The 21,592-nt window shown below is 45.3% G+C and overlaps 1 protein-coding gene across 1 annotated transcript in view; it reads left to right on the top strand.

The window, feature by feature from the left end:
- The first annotated feature begins 5,061 nt into the window (after positions 1-5,061).
- The window catches only part of LOC128275686 (polypeptide N-acetylgalactosaminyltransferase 5), a 46,346-nt gene continuing 29,815 nt past the window's right edge, over positions 5,062-21,592 (top strand). The window contains exon 1 of the mRNA XM_053014274.1: positions 5,062-5,256. Coding sequence (XP_052870234.1) covers positions 5,062-5,256 — 195 coding nt within the window. The remainder of the gene's footprint in view (positions 5,257-21,592) is intronic.

The raw sequence follows: 21,592 nt of genomic DNA, 5'->3' as shown, positions 1-21,592 counted from the left end.
TTGAAAGAACATTTGCCAACAAACGAAAGAATGAAAGCGCTGCCTGCCCCCCGGGGGGGCGTTGGGCAATGCATTTTTCTGGCATTCTTGGCCAGCGGGGCCACGATTTCAAATTACGTCCACGAGGATCAAGACCACCGGGCGAAGATCGTTCGTCGGATGAGCGCCGGATTTCGCTCAAACTAAGAAGCGGTTTGGTTCCGGTTTTTTCCCCGACGACCCTCTGCACTGCTGTTAATAAACGAATGCGCGCAAAAGCGGCAAAAATTTTCGCTTCATCCTTTCTCTCTGTCCTCCTGCAGTTTTGCAAAAGAGCAACTATTTTCTTGCTCGAAGGTTACAATTTAGTGAACATAAATTCACTTTCCCATTTGCGATGAGTAAGGAAATTTTCCACGGCAGCAAAAACGGCGAGCAACGGGTGGAAAATGCAGCGCAAGAACGGTCTGATAATTGTACAGAAAATGGTGCGCTTCTGGGACCGTAATGAGATGACGTTTGTAGAGGTTCGTAGCAAGAGCCGGGAACGGTTCGTTGCGCGAAGGGTCCGCTCTCTCCAACCAGCCCGTCCTTCTACTTTTGGCATTGTTTTGTAAATTTTGTTTACGTTTAGAATGCTTTAAATTTTTAAATAATTAGTTTTGTAAACAGTAATGTTTCATAAGAAAAGTACATTTATGATAAGAAATTTATCACAAGCACTACGTTTATTTGGTTTCTGATGATTAGTGCTCCAATTTTCGTTGCCAACCGGTGCACAAATCCGGGTCATCTCCCACTGGTGGCTGGACCGTGGTTTATGACTTGTAATTGTAGCTTTTTTCACCACCTTCATGAGGACGGACCGAACCCGGGTTGGCAATTACAGTTTCCCTCCGGGTCAAACGGTTCCAACTGAGCTTGGATGTGTCATTTTTCTCTTACCGTCAGCACGAAGGCCAGGCCTGTGAGAATTCCCAGCTTCTAGCAACTCGTGAAAGTCGGTCGTACTGTCCACGCCATTGGACGAGCGAAGAGATTATGTACCGATTGGATGGCGCTGCCCCGGTACAGTTGCCGTTCTATCTTGCGATATGCGTTTCCGGTACACGAACGGGCCGTCCCAACGTGTTCGGTTGATGGGTGACGAAAATATGATTTGGCATTATCGCTCCCCGATCGCAATTAACGTGGTGGTGCCGCCGGGGTGTTGATCGATAATGAAGCGCTCATCGCCAGCAGCCCGCTGGCGAAATGGCCGATGAACCGGAAAACGCTGGTAATGGGACGGATGAAGCGTTTGATGAGAACGAGAATTAGCACACGCCATTAGTGCGTGTCCAATTTTCGTTCGAAGGCGGAATCGTTCCATTAGAATAGCGCACAGTACGTACGCTATCCTTTATCCTTGCCCGTTTCTATAGGTTTAATGGCATTTGTTACAGTTTATCGCCTACATTGACGGAAATGTTTGTGGTCTTTTGCGTGAAATTAATCCGGCACAAATCCGAACTGCTGATGGTCAGTGTATTCGTTTTGTTTTAGAATAATGTATTCTTCATTCTGTAGAAGCATTGTATTTCTTATTACACATTTTGTTTACCTAATTTATTTGCTTCTTCTCCAGTAACGTGTTATAGTATCGCCATGAAAAACTAAAGAAGGTTTTCATTTCAAAGGATATGTGAAATGCTGTTCCGGATAGAATGAATAGAAACGCATGAATGAAGCAAAAGTTAGGTCAGATTGCAAGTTAGACATTTGAGCGATGCAAAAGTTCGTCCAAAACAAAACGAAACAAAAAAACATTCTATTATGCTTAAAAACACAACTATGGATGCAGTGAAGTTTGTCGGAGCCGCTAGTTATCTATAAATACGCCATAATGACGAACGACGGAACCTTGACGGTACCTAATGACGGACGTGGGGTGGCTTTGATATGATGATTATGTTTCGGCTAGCGATTTGTACTATTTATGACTCATCATTCGGCTGCGCTTTGGAGCAAAGCAAATTAACGGCCGTTTAAGAGCCTCTGTCCAACTGCAGGAACCGCACCAAACGCGAACCGAGTAGAAGTTAATGGTATTTTGCTCCCGAATAAACGAGGTTTTCAATGTTGTTTTACGTCTTCTTTTATTGCAGATAACGGAGGAAGGAAATTAATTGAGGAAACTTCAACCGAGCACGATGTAGTTATTTTAACAAGCGTTATGCCCGACAAATGGGTACACTGCACTGGGCTTCGTTGCCCATCCGGGTGTTAACCACGGCCATCCCGGCAGCATCATCATCACCGCAATCATCGTCACCACCGCACCATTGCCGGCTGCGGAACTACTAGGCCGCGTGATCATCGCCATGACGAGATGATCATCGCCAGATCGTACCGAAACCGAGTGCCCAGTCCATCGTCCCCATCCCGGTTGCCGGTGCTGCTTCCCGTGCTACTAATTATTCATCGAAAATGCATTAACATTCATTCGCTGACCACATGGTGCTTTGAACCATGACCATGCTCTGTGCCGGTTTCTACCGCTTTTATACTTTATGAAATTTAAAGCCTGCGGTTCGCTTCAGAGCATCAAGCGCTCTGTTGCAGTATGCGGCGCAGATCGGCAGGTGGTTTCAGGAAAATTATTCACTCACCAAAGGTGCGGCGCAACATTGTGGTCATTTTCCGTGTGCTTTGTTGTACATGTGTGGCATGTGGAAAATCGAGTAAATGACACAAAAATTAAAATGAACAAAAAGGCGACAATAACGGCACTAATGAAACTAGGTTTCCACACTTTGCACACAATCATGCTGGTGGTAAGGAAGCTGGTCATAGCGTACAGGCCCTTCGCAACGCAAATTTATCCTCTGTTAGTGCGCTTGTAGCACATTTTTGATTTAAGTTGATTTTCATAACTTGAACAAGAAGTAGCCAAAATAAAGTAAACTCTTAAATTGTTTTCAATTTATCTGGAGGCATCGATATAAACGAAGTCTACGATCGAAAAAGAGATGTCACGATAAAGGGCATGTCCGCAGCAAAAGTATGCGTATAAATAAAGGATAAATTGGGACGTTTTCCACATTTTAAGTGCTATTTGATAAAGCATTATATTATTATAAACGGAGAGAGATACTACACTCTGTGAGAGGTGTTAGGAGATGTTAGGAAAAATATAAAATCTTTTGTTAATTTATCAAGAGCTGTAGAAAGCGACGAAGCCACAACGAGAGAACGTTGCAATGCATCGTTTTCCGTTGGCAACGTTCCGTTGGTAGACGAAGCATTCCAGTTTATATTTTAATTATACTTCTCGGTCGCCACACTGTGACAACTTCCACGTTAAATGCCGCACTGTAGTATAAAGTTATAGCTGGTTTGCTCAACAAAAGTGTACAGTGTAGCATATTTGATTGGTATTATGTGCCACCGTTTCGCAATCATTTATTTTGGGAAAGTTGTTGACAAAAAGCACAATGAAACGCATACCAAACTCAATTCTTTCTCCTGCCGGGGAAAGTACACACACTGTACTTATTCATCTAGTAGCCACTTGCTTATTTACCGATTGGCCAGTGTTTTCATCAATTGTGGAATGCGTCAACTCACTCACGGTTACGGTAACGCGTGCAACCGATATTATTGTAGCCGGTGGCGATGATTGTTGGTGTCTGCTTTATTTGTTTCGGTGCTGCATATGTTGTGTGCATTCTGTGAGCATAGTTTACATTCCGCTTCGGCCGCCGTTCCGCACTGGCTGGCAGTGTTTTTATTTGAATCGTTGATTATTAAAATATCACACATTTTGTTTGCATATCGCGCGGCCCCGTGTTCGGTGTGCAACAATTGAGTTTTTCCGGTGAATGTTCACGTTCTCACCACCGACGACGACGGCGACGTCCAGCCTGTGAAGGGGTTTCCGGAAGCGTTACGGTAAATATTGGACTAGTGAAATGGAAGACTGACGCCGTCAAACGGAAGTGCCAGTTGCACCAGGGTGCGCGATCACTACAGTATCGTCTCGGCGGGAAAGTTGGCGTTGTTGGCCCGTTTGTTTATGATGTTTTTGGGGGCCATACCAAACCATCATGGGTTCCATCATTTTTAATTTGCTTCCGATGGGCTACATTTTACAGCACAACCCTCGCACGGAAAGCTCGTTATCAGCATACTTTTCGAGCGCGCAACACGGTGGTGTCATCGCTATCACGTTCGTGTGCTGTAAAACGTATCTAACTTCATTTAACAACACGTTCCGTCACGCGGTGGTCTCAAAAGTACCAACGAAATATGTGGCTACCAAATTGCTATCGAGTCGGTCGGTGGAAGCGAAGAAAGCGAAATGAGGGATGTTTTGTGCAGACGCTCCAGTGTGGGTTCGGCAAGTTAGTGGACAACATAAACTCGGCACTGTTTTTTCATCGCTAGCGGATAGTGGAAGTGTGTAATGAAAGCTGTTGAAGAACCAGTGAGAAGAGAAGCAAAAGCATTCAGTGTGCAATTTTTAAACTTACAAGGCATAAGTATTACCTAGAAGATCAACAAGCATCAGTTAGCGAATTGCAGAATGGTTGTAGAGAACATTTTTTGCTTTGTATGAACTCTTATGTTACGTCGAGTCAAAATGTCCTTTTTACAAAGGGACGTGCGTTAGTAATGGTGCATATCTTTATCGTTTAATTATAGCTGCGTGCAACGCGACCAAGCCACGTGTATTCTGTGACGTGTCCGTGCTGGCCATCCATCAATGTCGAAGTGAGTGAAAACGTGAAAGTTTCTTCATGTTGGCCATCGTCTGGTAGTGTGTGTTGTGGCACGTGTGTGATAAGTGTGAACGTGTGCTAAAGAAAATATGAACCATCGTCGTTGTGCAGTCGAGGCGGAAAAATTGTAGCAGCATAAGCGCGCAGAAGTTTTTACTGGCAGTTTGGGGGCAGTTTTGGGTTCACAGTGCAGCGTGTAATGCCGACGCGGTGTTTCATTTATGTGTAGTTGAAGGGTAACAGTTGTGTTGTGTTCCGTTTGTTAGTGAGGTGAGTGAAGAGCGGCGACGCCAGCGACGGGGCAGCGTGGAGTGGAAAAATGTCCACAATCAGTTTTAGCCGCATGTTTCGCGGCAAGTTCCGCACCAACACGTGCCGGATCGTGCTGCTGACTTCGCTCGTTTGGCTGCTGATCGATGTGGTGCTGATCGTGAAGTACGCCGACTGTCCTAGCTCGGGCGGTGGTTCTAGCTGGCTGTGCAAACGCAGCGGCCCCGGAGAGTACGATGTCGAGGTAAGCATTGGAGGCCCTTTGTTCAGGACAGGATTTGTCGTTTAATAATTAAATACACGTTCTTCATAAAGTGAAACGTGCTTCGTTCAAAATAAATGTGAAAACACATAATATGTTTCGTAAACTGTGGACCAGCTATACCAGAATTTGAATGTGGATCATCGTAAACGATTTTCGCGACATGGTTTCTGCGCGAATTTTTGGTCCACAAATGATGCTTATCGATACCGTATTCCACAGATCTGGCCCCCTGTAACTTTTTCCTGTTTTCGAAACTTAAATTACCTATTTATGGTCAATTAGTTGTGGGGTACACAAAAATCGAGCCAAAACACGCCGAAGCAAAACAGCTGTCAAAAATTAACTGATTACTCAAAATGGCTGAACTTTTCACTATAAGTTACTGACATGTGTAGCAACATAACGCTACAAAAAAAAAATATCGGATACACATAGACTGCGGAAATTCAAATGTCGCAAAATTTTCTGATCACACCTAGTACGTAGCCCACGGAAATTCAAATGTCGCGAAATTGTTTGATCTACCCAAAGTATACTTTAATACTTTCTCTCATTTATTCACAAATATTCAGAATCAGGGCTTTGGATTATAATTGTTTGTAGTAAAATGTTTTGCCTACATTTACATCATTACCGAACATGTACTGCAAAGTTTAAAAACACCGTTCATAGCGGAATTTCATGCGGGAAAACTATAACAAATTACTAAACAAGTCTGGCTGTCGCTGTTTGCTAGGAAAATGCCACTACACCCCATTACTGTGCACCGCGCTGCCGGCGAGTGGAACGGAGAATTTTAGAACGCAGCGATGGTGCCGTTCCGTTTCGTCCTCGCTTTTGCAAAAATATAGAATCGTTCGCATCGCGGTAATGCGAAAGTTCATGAGCTGCTAAAGTTGCACCTTGCCACGTCGATGCAGTTGGCCCACGACGCAGTGCGTAACGATAGAAAATGCCGGGTTCGTTAGTTCAATCGATAATCTGCTCATTGTTCCTAGTGGCTAGTGGTTTCCAAAGGCATTTGAAATTGTTTTCCTTCCTGTCCTCCAGCGATAGGTGCTTCGCGTTGTTTTATGTTCATAATTTAATTTGCATTGTCATTTGTTACAAACAAACGCCGCTGTTTGGACTAACTTTATACGCTCTTCTGGGCCAGCTGGTGCCATCACACCTGCATGGTGCGCTTCCGTGATGCACCGGAGGTAGTATCTGCAGTATTTTTCTTTGCTGTTGAAAGATCGCAAGCCCCACCAGCCGACGGTGGTCGACGAACATGCGATAGAAGGAGATATTGCATCGATAAATCATGGTTCACATTCGGCCATGAGCGGAGCTCGTCGTCGCTGTGGAGCTCGTCGTCGTTTTGTACCGCATCTGTTCGCGAATTTAGATAGTTTCCGCGCCCCCCTCGGTCGTGGTTGTACCGCGTGTACCTCACCGCTGATGGTGCCGCTGCGGAATGCATCGGCAAGTAAGGAACCGGGCGATTCGCGAACTCGATGTTCGATTTTGCTTCGTTGTGCCTCGCTGTTTAGTTGTTGGCAGTGTTGCATAACTTCGCTCGACGGGGTCTTCCCGAGTACGACGGTGGCGAAACAGAGTGAACACTGCTAGCGGTATTGAATGTCTGCGGTTTTCGGGATAAATTCGCTCCGAGATTGTCTGCCAAAGTTTTGCTGCTCAGTCCCCGCGGGCAGCAGTGTGCTGTCCCCTTGTTTAAACTATCTTCCGAGAGAGCTCCAATCAGGGAACAATTTATATCCTGGCCGAGCGGGGGATTTTGATGCTATCGATCACCGAATCATGCCGAAGGGAGCAACGCTGCTCGGACGCTGTGTATCGTGTTCGCCTTGGGCGATAAACATTGCAGATTGAAGAATCCATAACCCTCTCGGGCCGCGCCGGGTCGATCGTATCGCTTCTGCGTTGGGTCAAGTTTACGTTTACGGATCCACGCGAGGGCTTATGTTCGTTGTCGAAATTACATAAATCAATAACCAAACTCCTCTACGAGCTCCACAGTTAACCCTTGTTCATGGCTATATCTTCTCGGGTTGACCGAACTTTCGGGACAATGGTATCCAGTGGGTGGAGAAAAGGGGTTTGCGTGTTCCAACCACTTGATTAATCTGGGAAAGTTTCGGGAAAGCGATGGGCCAATGGAAATAGATAACAGAATTCCCGAAAGCGTAACATTCTGAATGTGGAACCCTCCGCCGTATGCAGATAAACGGCGACGCTAGTTTTCAGTCCCTGTTATTTTGTATATTAGATTGTACGACTTCTTGGCCACATTGGAGTGTATGTATCAATGATGTACAACGTTTTACCACAGCTTGTGTTATGAGAATGCATGGGAGAGAATTGATGTTATTTTCAATCTAAACATTGAACCATTGTCACGTAATTGGAAATTTTAGTTGACTTAGTTTGCCTACCTCAGCAGCTTTTATATGCCATACAACCTCTGACAGGGTATAGACGATTTGCATTTAGTGTAAACAATTATGGATCAATGAAGTTTGTGAAAAATTGAAAACAAATCGACTACAGAAGGTTTCCTAAGTGTTATTCAGTAGGTTTGCTGTTGGTGCTTGCTTATTCAAAGTATGTTAAGGAAAAGGCGCTATACATGCAATTAACATTCAATTTTACATTAAAATATCCACAAAAAATAACCACCAAAGTAATCATACAAACTCTTCGCTAAATTAGCGTGCAACTTAATTGTTGTTTTGTTGATAAAAAACATAATGAACAACCCAACCAGAGCAGATATGCAGTTTACAATCGGAGCAAAAAAAGATAAAATTTATTAACTTTCTTCCTTTCAACGATTTGCCATTGGGGTCGGTGCCACCATTTAGGTGCCGAACAAAAACGGCTGTTTCCAAGAGTTTTTCCCGTGCGGTCGCTTGAGCATCGGTGACGGATGATGAAAAATGGTAGAAAGTTAATTTCCCGACAGCAACTGTGTGTGGTTGTGGTAAAAGGGAGCAAGCCCCAAGCCTAAATGTGGCGGCAGACCCCGCAATCGGCAAGGGAGAGGAGTTTTCCTTTGACAAATGCCACCCAGCTTCTTGAAGTGTCGTACCCGACGAGGCAGTGAAATTAACCTGTACTCTAGAGCATTGCAACAAAGTCGTCCGCAGGACCCCGGCACCCGGAAGCGTACCGTGGGGAGTGAAGCATGAATTCAATCACACTGCGGTTGCAATGCAGACTTTATGGAGAACGATTTAAGAATTTTTTTTCATCATTTATTTTTCAACTACTCCGGTGATGTAAATGAGAAGGTAAGCTGCAAGGAATACTTTAATTAGCATAAATTAGTGAATCGAGTGTATGAACATCATTTTACATGAGTTGTTCATGTTGAATTTTTGTCTAGTTGGGTTTCAGGTTGTTTTAGTTCTTGTGCGTAAAATGTCGTGGAGAAAAATGAATACGTCGATCAATTGTAAAATGACCAAATTGCGTTTATAACACATTCCCTTGTTTTCGGGAGTTTTGTGGACAAGGTTCCTTTCAATCGTTGTCGTAGGGTATATACATTTCTTCTCTTTGATTAATTTAAAGTAATATGCAATGTTTTAAACACTGTTCATTTGGGTTTCACATGTACCTGCTTTAGCTGAAATAGTAAAACTGTTGATGCAATTTTGGGCAATTCGGTTCAATCCAAGAAATAACATTGAATTACGATCGTTAGATGTTAGGTTAGATTAATGCGCACAAATCTGTGAAGCAAATGAGTAAAAAGCAACACGACCAAGGACATGTGCGTCAACGTCTCCCACGTCAGGTCTGTGATACCCTCTAACTCTCTATGTTGTCGGGTTGGAACCCGGGATTTTTTGTCCTAACAAAGCAGGGATGAGCACGGTTGTCAGTCGAGCATTTCGCTCACAGCAGGACACGCTCATCTCCAAACTCTCCCAATCTGCGCCATACACTGCAAAATGGCTACATCATACGGAGGGGGAAAAAATGTATGCAACATTTTCTGTTTCCTGCATCGAGCATGCCAGCATGCCTTGCGGTTGGCCAGCTGGACCCTGGGCGTTCCGTGTACGCAACGCCGCTCTGGATGGATGGCTGGAAGGACTCTCGAAAATGAACTGTTGCCGAGCGCTTCCCCGTGCCCGAAGTGGGCCCGTGGTGGGCAGATAATGAAGCAGCGCCGAGAGTGCATTTGACGTACAAAATGAAACCCGCCCGCCCGTGTGCAGTGCGATCGCTTGGCACACCGCGGTCCGTGCTTTGTCTTTTAATTAGTGCGGAAATAAACGTGCATAAACGACCGTCGAATGCATAATTGCCGGGGTTGGTCCGGCTCGGCCCGGCCGGCCAGCCAGCCAGCCAGGTGTGGACCTTGGGCCGACCCTCTCGGTTCCGTCCAGCCAAGCGTTGGCTTCCTGGCGGCGTGCAGAGTGGAGTGCACAAATGTCCACAGAAACAAGCATTTTGTGTGTTTGATGGCTCCCGGACGCATTCAGAGAACCCATATTGTGGGGAAAGCGAAAAGAGCTGCTCTTGGCAAAGATTGCAAAATCTGGGCGAGAATTTTCTCTTATTTTGCAATGGAATTTAGTGAGTGGCTCGAACGACAGTGAAGCCTTTTTTATGAAAGTTGTACGGTGAATGCATTAAGGTTTTTTCTTTAGTGGGGCGGTCGTTGTTTGTAGTTTGGATATCCAGATTACGAATCTGGATGCAACGGACCGTGTTCGATCGTGGCGTTCGAGGAGCTACATTTTCTGTAAAGCTTGTTCCACATTTTAGTCACTACCAAGAATGATTTTGCCGAAGCTTGACATAGCCGAGGATAAGCTTTTTAGCCTGACCAAGAAAGTTAATTTCACCCACAAACATCCTGACAGTCTGAAGGCCGACCAATCGTTGAAATTATGAAAATATTTCAATAAAGTCGAAATTGTTCACCGTCGCAAACCGTTACCTTCCCCCCCCGGAGGGTACGCACCGGTCACGTGAACCCCTTTTCCGCCCAACGCGTCCCTCCGTTGGAGTATTAAAATTGTGGGAAAAGCATGCCAAAAAAGGATGATCACTTACCCCGGGTGTCTCAGCGGGTGCTCTGAGGGCCTTTTTTTCATGATCGGTGACTTTTCTAACAATAACACGAGTCGCTCGTGTTTTGCAGCACGAGTTCCGAAGGAAAATCCCTTCCACGCCAGGTAAGATCTGGCCGACACGGAACAATAAAGCGGGTCCAAAAACGGTTCCACCTCAACCGCGCGCCGCAGTAGCAAAGGGCTTCGGGAGAATAAAGGAAACCGGATACAACAATCCGGCGCCAAACAATCATCCCAGATCTTGGACCCGTTGCTAACTTTCGGGGGCACACGAACGAACAACCAAGGACCACCAGGGGACATATGGGTGGCAACGAAACGGCCGAGACGGCGAGAGGCGAGTAAATTATGATAATTTTTCCACCCGATGCATAATACACCACCCCCGGTGGCCGGTGTCCCGTGTCCAGTAGCAGCAGCCGCCCGCACAGGACATAAAAGGACACTCGACATTAAACCAGCGAACGAACTGGCGTGTGGCGAGGGCAGGTCCGAGAGAGAGAGAGAGAAGGAGAGAGGGAGGGTTTTCCTTCCGTCATCCGGCGGCGGTCAGGTGAATAGCAATCAAAAGGAATCTCAGCCACCATCTTTCTTTCATTTGCCATAAGATTAAACGAGGAAATGGTGGGCCTGGGAAAAACGGCGCCATCGCGTTTCCTCGTGGTTTATGCCGCGATCATGGCACCCGCCGTGTCCTTATCAACCCCCCTTGCCGAAGAAGAATAGGCTGGGTTTTTGCATTTTGTTGAGGCTTTGTTCCGTAAATCTGTTGGCACTTGCGGAGCGGAGGTGGCTATCGCCGCCGCCGCCCCGTTGTCGCTAATTCACCGAGACCCCTCCCCGGGGAATGCCGCCGCGTATCGCGAAGTGTGTTCCGCGAAAGGCTCTTCAATTCTGCTTCTTATCGCTTGGATCCCGGGAGTGGGTTTGCGAAATTTGTGGCGCCTTTTCCCGAGCGTTTTCGGGCGAGAGCGGGGACCTTGCGGGCCGCGATTGATATGTTGATGGAACCACTCTGCCTTCTGCTTAGGGCTAGGGTCAGCTCAGAATCGTCAACGGTCGGCTCAGGTCGTGTTCACATTTTAGACCTTGACTCAACGGCATTCCTAGCCAGATCTGATGTTTTTGCTTTTGCTCCAATGTTTGAGACGACGATTTGACCGGGAACTTGGATTTGCTACGCGGTCGTCTCTCAGCCGGTATAACTAACCGTTACTAAAGCCTGTCCCACGTCAAATCGGGAACAATTGAATTAGCTCTATCTCGGGGTTGGTTTGTCTTAGGAAACATGTCAAGGTGTCAAAATGAAGGTATTTTATTGTACTTTAAGAGAAAAATTTTATAAATTTATTTTGTTGGTCGTCGAATGAAATCGGGAAATTTCTGGAGAACGCGCGCCATTATTTTCTGCACAATCTTCTGGTCCACCTCAGCGGCTAATTTGTTCCAATTTATTGCCATCTCTGCAGCATCCTACATCCCCTTTCCAGTCTTCTTCAACTCCCATTTGATTATTGCCCAATAATTTTCGAATGGGCGGAGTTCAGGGCAATTTGGTGGATTGATATCCTTTGCGATGAAATCCACCTTATTGTCACGGTATCACTAAACTAACTCCCTGCTGTAGTGGCAGCTTGCTAAATCAGGACAAAACTTAAGCGGACCATTGTGTGACTTAATAAATGATATAACTCGCTTTTTGAGGCACTCTTCCATGTACAGCGTTGAGTTTATCGTCGTGTTTGTGATGAAAACCTTGGTTTCGGTCCACAGGTGCAAATTCCTTGCCAAATCAATAGTTTCCGTGCAAATTTATTGGCGAATACAAATTTGAACTTGGACAGGACATCTCTCTGTGCCATGGCAAGATAACACTTTGGTCCAGGAAGCTATCCTAAATCCATTTTCATGTATGTTTCGTCGTCCATAAGCAAACATCCTTTTTACCTCGTCAAAACCTTCTCGTACAACTTTCTAGCGCGTGTTTTAGCGATTAGGTTTTGCTTAAATGTCCTGTTTGGATGCTTACATGCAACAAAAAAACACAAGCTTTTTCATAGACAGATCCTCTGGACAGTACTTCTGCTGGCACTATTTTTTTTTGCAATATCCCGAACCGGGGATCCAGGATTTGCCGCAATTGATCTCAAAACATTGCAGATCAGCTGTCGGTCGTATGTTCCACTACGACACCTACTCTGAATTTTTCGGTCTACGGTATTGGGTTGCCGAAAACGTTAAAGTACAGGATATACAGTTAATTTTGCGAATTTTTGTGTTTTTGAGATTTTTAAAGCAGACCACGTGGGGTTCTCGACGTGAGTGTGCAGAATTATTTTTCTTCTTTCGAGTTCCATTGAGCATAACTTTTTAAAAACTCCACGTACCAAGATGAAACTTTCAGCACTGAAAGTCGAATGTTTACTAAAGACAAAGCTGTCAAAACATTTGAAATCCGACCACCAGAGGCGCTGCTAGAAAACATACAACATTTCCCGATTTAACGTGGGACAGGCTTTAGTTCCCCAGTCAGTGTCTCAAATTATTTTCTTTCATACCGTGACAGTGACTGCTTCTACCTTCGTTTGTGATTGGTTGTCAGACGAAGAAAAGGACCATAATAGAATCCTTAGCCCCCCAAACTAACTTGAAAAACCTTTCTAGATTACAACCCTCGAAATCCTCGCATCGTCCCAGAAACCTATCAACTCTTGGACCGTGCGAGGTTCGAAAAAGAAGCCACACGAGGGCCGCCACCGTTTCGCTGCAAAGTTAGGTTGGGTGTTGTTGGATTGTGAAGAAAACCTGGCGCTTTACCAGCCGCGCCTTCTTCCGGTGTCGCTGTCTCCTTCCGGTTGGCGGGTTTTCCTTCCGCCAACCGTTCCGGGGATTCAGGGCCACCATCTTCCAGATCTGGGTCGAGAACGGAAAAACGAAATACAAATGAGCAAACACGAGCGGCGGGAGCCTTGAGAGAGGGTTCGCCCGAGGGAAAACCGCCTGGCCTGGCAGTGACATTGAATCGGACCGGTTACGGTGTTGCGATTGCACAGTCCGACCACGTCCGCGGACAAGGAGAGCAGCATGACAAACAGAAAGGTAGAATGGGGCTTCTTTTTTTTTTACTTCGCCCTGCCTGCGAATTGGCGGATTTGTATCAAGCGGTAAGAGTGTAACAGCCAAACGCGCGCCACCACCACCATGATCGATCATGCAGAAGATAATGATGTTTTATTGCAATGTCATCATAGAACGTGCTCGAGTGATTGCATTATTTTTTGGTCGAAAGCACAAAACCAAATTAGCCGCAGCGCCGTCCATGGGTGTGTGAGTGCCAAGCTGCTGGTTGCTGCCCAAGATTTTCCTTTCGATTGTAATAAAACTCTAAACGAAAAGCAACGATCATGTTCTTAACCTACAGGCGTTCTGATCTGTCTGTAACCAACAGTAAAAAGTGGGATATTTTGTTATGTTCTCTTTAGGAGTAACTTTTCAAAAGATTGAAAAGATGTTAAAGCTTTCAATCAACCAAACTATTCACATATTACTATCGATATAAAATACTAGATTGGGTTGTTCAATAAGTTTTGCGCTTCAATAATATAGAGCGCCGCTGCTAGCCTACATTTTTTGGTTATGTTGGTACACTCTTCATATGAACGTATGTAAAGTTTCATTTCAATCGGTCAATTCATTGTTTTTTTTCCAAGCCATTTAGTATCGACGTGTTGTAATGAAAAAAAAAATACAATAATGTAATGTTTTTACAATGGAAAAGCCAAGTATTGTGCAGTGATTGAATGTTTATTTTTGTAAGGTTTAAAAGCAAAGGAAATTTATGAGCGAAGATTGAAAGTGTATAAGGACTCTTCGCCTTCAATTAATACAGGACATTAATATAGGAAAAATACAGGATATCGTATTGGTAATTCGTATTTCGAATTGTTGAAGCATCCACTGTATTCACCAGATTTGGTCCTTAGCGACTTCCATCTGTTTCCGGCCCAAACAAATTATGCATGGAAAGCGTTTTTCATCAGAAGATGAGGTCATAATAGCTGTGGAAGGATGCAATTCATAAATTGAAATCTCGTTGGAACAAGTGTATTGATGTTAAGGGATCCTATAATGAACAATAGTGTATTGTGTATTTCAAATCATAAAATTGTGTTTTTCTTATCGAAGCTTTTTCTTATTGCTGATGAAACACTTGCCAAAAGGCCTTATCAACAATCTTTCTTTTGGGGCTCGTTGATTTCCTCATCATCGATAAGATTATCTTCAATTTTACAATTCCACCACATTCACGTTCCTGACGATGTTCCACTTTATTGCTTTATGTGTCTCGTTTGTAATCTTCTTCCGATACGTTTCCCTGTGCGATGCGGTTTCACGACCATTTCTTCGTAAGTAAAAGCGATCGTAAATTGAACTGGCGTCCCTTCGCACCATTCTTTTTGCTGTTTCGCCCGCTGGCAATCGAACTTTTGATTCCGTAAAATACGATAAAAAGCGTACCCTCAACGTAAGCATTTGCGCTTGGGTCTTCTTCAGTGGCGTTCTTCCACGATAGTCGGAAGGAAGAAGTATACTGTTTTAAATTTTTAATGGCACCCTTAATGATGGTATTACATCTGGTAACCAGACAAGCAGAAAAGAAGCGACAAGAAAAGGGGTTATCGACGTGCAAATTGCTTATAACGAGCCGCCTGTCGCCTGTCGCCTGTCGCCTGTCGTTTGAACCCTACGGACGACCTGCTGCAGAACTTTTCACGCCTCACCTGATGTAGCTTCGTACTTAACAGTTTCGAATGGACTTTGTTGGAACAGTAAGAACATTAAAGGATATTTATCGTAGGGCACGCTGAAACACCTTCGGCGTGGCGTCAGTTTCAATAAACAACTTTTGTAAAGGATAATTAGTACCGGATTTCGCGTGTGCCTGTCGTGGATGGTGTGACGTGACAATGTACCGACGATATTAGCTGTCAATTTTATTGAGTGGTTTCAAAGTTTAGGCAAAAGCTTACGTTTCCAGGTGTCACAGCAAAAAAAACCCAAAGACAGTTTTGACAACGACAAGCTTATTCAGTCAACCCCTGCTTCCAGTGCCGGTAATTAGAAATTTGTTTTATTAGACGACCAGAAAGATAAACCGTTCGTGACATGTCTGACGTAATTGGGCTGATCATTCTTTTTAATTAGAAACTTTGTTCTGTCGGCCAGCGCTTCTCGGAAGTTGTCCTTTCCCAGCCTTGGTGGCCAGGTCAGGCCAGATGCTATCGGTCGGTTCCGTCGTGGAGACACCATCGCTCCGCCACCCAAGCGACATTCGGGTGATTGTCAATTACCGTCAACGGGTTGCAAATTGGATTTGGTTCATAAAATTCCATCTCATTTTCATTTTAAATCCCCGGTTTACGTTCGAGTGTACTAACACCGAGTGAAACCGAACCGTTGGACTTTTTTGTGCACAGAATTAGAATAGCCCTCGTTGAGGAAGTTATGTTTCGTACTCAGTTTAGTGGCTCCTTTGCTCCTGTATCCTGTCGGGCATTATCCGCCGGAGTATCTAGCAGAAAACAGTTGGCTAGTGGCTGTCGCTTGTCATTGTTTTGTAGTCTTTCGGAAAAAGGCGTAAACTCAATCAAAACTTTTCTCACCACTCCGATGAGCGCGCATGATGAGGCTCGTTGCAATATCGGTGCAAGCCACAGGACTAGTGGCCGCACTGGACAAGCAGACCGTTGTCCGCCAAGACCAACACCAAGACCAGACCATCCACTCATTGCACCACGAACGATGAAGCAGAAAAATATTAGCGAACTGACTGGTTAAACAGGAAGTTAAACGCTCTGAATGTTATTATACTTTTGTTTCGCGACTTGAGTTTTGTGTTAATAAGGACACTTCACTTAATGTGTAATTCGTGGGTAGCGTTTATTGAAGAATTTAACGACACTCTTCTCAATTCTTTTTTATTTTTCCACAACACTGAAATATTATTTTTCCATTCTGTGTAGAATCGCTTCTTTCGGTTCACTCGTAGCGGATGTTTCATTTATGAACAACTAGTCTATTTAGTTGGCCGATTTGTATCCGTCGTCTTCTCAATTAGGATGCGCTCGTCCGTGTCGAGATGCACATTTACACAAGAAAATGACCGCTCGCCCAGAGCCGGAGCTATCGAGGGCAGTCAAATGCAGTCAAAGTTTTTAATTAATGGGGAAGGTGTGCAAGGAGCTTCATTTTCCCCGCTGTTGCTGGTCTGGTCTCGCGGTCGCCGTTGTTGTTTCGTGCTCTTCACGTGTTCGAATCGGAACCGTCTGCGCGCCGGCGTTTATTTAGTTTTCCCGCATGGCGAGATTGAAAGTTTCTCGGAATTTAATTGCTTGCCGTGAGTGATAGGGGACGGTCAGGGAAAGTTTAACGTTTCTTTAGCAGTGAGCTTTCCGGAGCTCACCGCCGATGATCCATCTGCCGACCCTTGGCGTGCCGTACAAATCTGCTTGGAAAGTTTCGCACTTCTGGCTTGAACGAAGAACTTACTTCTCTTTTCACGGAGCAATGCAATGTTCGTGTTGGTAATAGTCAAACACCGCGACCGTTCCGTATCTTGAAGTCCTTTATTATCGATCACGAAAGAAGCGATCCGAAAGAAGCGACTCAAAATTAGTCCGTCTGGTCCGGCGTTTCGCTTATCACTGAGCTGTCACTTTGTTGTTGTGATGTGTTGTGGCGGCTAGCTGGCTCTACCAATAGCCGCGGCTATTGGTAACAGTTCGTAATGTTTCTCCGTTTGCCGTTTCTAATGAGAAGAAGCAGATACTTTTCATCAATTTGTTCACTTTCCATTCTTACTAAAACCTTCATTACTGGTGAATGTTTCTTGTTTCTTGTTATCTGTAAGGGTATTTTTGGCCGAAAGAGGATATTCTAACGAATTTGAGCAGTGAAATTGGACGGAACACCATTACGGTCGTAGAAAAAAAAACACATCCATTGCGTTTTACGGCGACTTACGCCCATATTTCACGACAGATGGAAAGGAAGGTACTATGACCCTCCGAAATGAGTGCTACCCACGCCAGGAATAATAAAGCATTTGTCTGGCGGTCTGGGTGGAAATTAAAAGCGAATCAAAAGCTGTCCATAATTAAGTAACCCACACTGTCTTCGAGAGAGTCCACTTCCACCGTAAACGAAGCGATGGATCAACTTTTCATTTTCCCCATTCACGTCCGTCTCACGCTCGAGCAGGACGAGCCATTAAATCTGCCCGTGTCTGGTTTTGCTCACCGATGCTTCCAACCTCCAGGATGCTCAATATTTCATCCTGCATCCTGACGCTGTTTCCTGTGTGACTTGCTCCCCAACCTCTCGGCCCTCTCTCCGTCCTGCTTTATCTCTATTTCCCTGCTCCGATAAACTTTCCGATGCCGGTCTTCGCTCATAATACTGATTAATAGCTTTCATATCAGTTTTGAGGTTCGTTTCTGGAACACGCTACGAGAAGCTACGCTTCGTTACGAGAGCCACGTTTGACGGTTGTATTTCTAGTAAGCTGTGTTTCCATCCTGGCCTCAGATCCTGCGATGCCTCGGGCTCAGGCACGGTTTGCTCCACAAAAGTGCACAATCGGGTGTGCTAAAACAATCTAAGTTTAGGGCGATTTTGACTAACACCAATTTGGGTACTCAATTAGTAATTTGCTTATGGCACTTTCTCTAATATTACAGTTTTTTTTTTAATTTAGCGCAGATTCCATTCTATTTTGGTCTTTACATTAAAAGCATAAGCAAGAGTTCATTTAGGGATTATCTTGCCATAACTCGAAGATCAAATTTGCTCCACGCTGGAGTTCGTTACAATAGGAATAATAGAATCATTACTTCGATGTTTAAAATTAGTTTTGGCTGCGTAGCTCTCGGGGCTGGTGACCATCAGCAGACGGACTGCAAATGGTTCTAAAGATTCATCAATAAAAGTACGTTAACAACGTACACTTACAGGCAGAAAGTTCCCGGAAACTCGAACGAACTCAAAGCGTGTGAAGGCAAGTTTCCGAAAAGTTTCTCACCATTCAGCCAATTCCAATTATAAAAATCGAACAAGTTTTGTTACGGGACTGATTTTCGCCAGATTTTCTTGTCCACGCTCTGTCACATAGACACGTGTCATCTTCATGATCATCATCGCTATCATCACCAGGATCGTTGATTATTCCACGGCATTAACTCGAATGACTTATGACGCACAAGATGCTGCTGGCCGGCAGCCCACAGTGACTGATGCTCGACTGAGGGAAGCCGAGCGCATGTTGGAGTGCGAGATGATGGAAACGGATTTTAAATGGCTTCGGAAATGGCCGCTCAATGAGCAGCGATAGTCTCTCGAAATCGTGACAAATGCACGCTTTCCACCAGAGTGTGAAACACAATTTCCAGTTGTCGATCTCGAATTGTTATTATTTTCTTTCGGCATCATTGCAATCATCGGATGAATGAATTAATCTCCCAAAATGGTTTGCAATTGTTTCCCACTTTCTTCGAGTATCATGAAAATACCAAAAATACTGACTTGAAGCTGCGTTAAACCATTCCGCCGTTCACTAACGATTAGCAGCGATGTGAATGCTTTCAAATATTATTTTAATACAAATGTCAAGCCCACTGAATGGCCGGGTTGCTCCAGTTTTTCGTGGGGGTTTTTCTTTTAATTCGGACGAGAAATTTTCGTGGCCCCACGTTTTCCCACGCGCTACAGACTGAGCGACTGATGGGAATTCCAAAGCACTTTCGTTCTCATCATTTTTGATTGAGGAAAATTCCACCATTCCGTTGCGGTGCGTTGTTGTTTGGGGATGCTGTTGGCGAAAGTAGAACTTCGAAAGTAGAAAGTGAGTGTCACGGTTCCCTACGTTCTGTTTCGAAACGAAATTTAAAGAGCAAGCAACGCTTCCGGAAGCCACAAAAATCTTCCCCCCAAAAATCCAGGCCGCACGCATTGAGGTCAGAAAGGCGTGTTGTTTTGCGTACGAATAGTTTTTGTACGAATAGTTTGTTCGCTAAGCAGATTATGGTAGGTGAATAATTTTATTGGCATGCTTTTCAAGCGTCGACACAATTTGGGCCGAATGATCACATCACCATTAAAATATCATCATCAAAATTTAAAAAAATGCTGACACAATGTGCCGCTTAATTATAGTTTAGCCGAAAGCGCTTATTTCCGTCCACGTCGACGTGGACCCGCTTAGGCCGATTTACGGTGAACTTTGTGCCAGCAGAAATGCAACTTTAATGAAGCTCTGGCGGGGCGTGGCGCAAACACGATTGCCAAGAGCACACATGCCAGGGTATGGCCGGATTTAGTGACGCCATTTCCACCAGCATGCACACCAGCAGATGGGCGGTTCGGTGAAGTGGATGCAATTATGACGCGCTACCGTTCGCTTTGTTGTGACCCACCGAGGACCGAGCTCTATTGAACGGCGTTTTGCGACACTGTCCATAATACATTGATGATGATGATGATGATGATGCGGTGCATGACAATCGACATGAGGACGAATATTTGATGAGCGAAATTGACGCAAAACAGGAAAAAGGACTATGTTTATTACCTACCGGTCACTCTTCGGGGCAATAGTTAAACCGTTTTTCACGTTTTCGGCAGATTGAATAATTTTAGTATTTTCACTCCATGTTCGACTCGAACATCCCGAACATCACTTGATCAAACACGGCACGGGAGACAGATCACATGGGTTCGAACTAAGTTCTAAGCACGATTTCTTCTCAAACACTAAATCTCTGAAGTGATCACACTTTATTGGAGTGCCTGCTGCTTCTGTCTGATGGCCGGCAACTGTCACAGCTCGACTGACGTGTCCTCTGGTAGTTCTTCAAATGTGGCACACTTGCCAGAGACGGCCAGAAATCTATGCAACTGTTTAAACAGACAAAAAATGCTGTGTGTATGTGTTTAAGGCCCGAGCTTGAAATGAATACTCTCCGCATCAGTCTAGCTCGTGGTCTGTACTTCAACGCAGTTACCAGAACTGTTTCCCTCACGCGCTTTCGGTATCCAGTTGTTGGTGGGCCAAAATGGCGTCCCGACTAATCGGGCTCGGTGATCCTGCGGTAATTCTACTAACCCTAGCCATCTTCTGCACGAACCTCGGAAGTAGTGTTGCCCAGAATCCATCTGCAGCCGACTTTGAAAAACCGGCCCCGGATGGCCACCTGGGACCGGTAGGCAGCGCTATCAAGAGCCACGTCACCCGCTTCAAGCAGATGCGCGACGACCTGAGGCGGCTGACGGAGAGTAAGGACGCTAAAAACCCGATGGCTTTCCTAGCGGAGTCGTTGCGCGTCATGGAAGGTCTGCAGGCCATGGGCAAAGAGTGGAAAGACATCGAGAACATGCAGATTAAGACCGTCACCGGCGAGGTGCTCTCGATGCTGGAGGTGATGGATCCGTTGTGTGGCAACCGCCGGCAGCGCACCCCGGCCAAGGAGGCTCATCTGCGCTGTTCGTACTCCGATGTGGATGGTGATCCGTTCTTCCGCGTGGGACCGCTGAAGCGCGAGGAACTCAACACGAAACCACCGGTCTTGATCTATCGGAATTTCATAACCGATGAAGAGGTGCGCCAGGTTAAGGAAACGGGTCGCGTTGAGAAGTCACTTTACAAGCGAATCGTTCGCGTTGCTCCCCGTGTCTTTAACCTGGCCGTGCGGGAAGTTGGCCCCAAGGGTTACAACGGGTCGGAGACTAAAATAAGAAGTTTCAGCATCATGCTCTACGTAAGTTCCCTTTGGTTTCGCAGCTTCCTCAGCGACTTCACAATGGGCCACTTCACTTCACGCATTCCTCTTGCAGCTCGAGTCGCTCCACATGGGCGGTGTCGCACTGTTCCCCGGTGGCGCCTTCACCGTAGAACCGACCAGCGGAAGTCTCTTGGTCTCCAAAATGCACCCTTCGATCTGTCCATCGCAAATTACACTGCCCGCCGTCACCAACTTTGCCGTGGTGCCCAAAACGAAGAAATAAACTAACAGGCCAAAGCTGATTATGAATTGGTCACATTTTTATGGCGATCCTTCGGGTTAGGTAATACGGCAATCGGGTCGGGTTCCGAAAGTATCATCAAACGATTGGGACGAAATAGAAAACAGGCCTGGGCCTGGGTGCTCGGTGGCCCGACTTCAGCG

The sequence above is a fragment of the Anopheles cruzii genome, chromosome 3 (assembly GCF_943734635.1).
Source record: "Anopheles cruzii chromosome 3, idAnoCruzAS_RS32_06, whole genome shotgun sequence".
Lineage (NCBI taxonomy): Eukaryota > Metazoa > Arthropoda > Insecta > Diptera > Culicidae > Anopheles > Anopheles cruzii.
The sequence above is the reverse complement of the archived record's forward strand: the minus strand, read 5'-3'. Positions and strand labels throughout refer to the sequence as shown.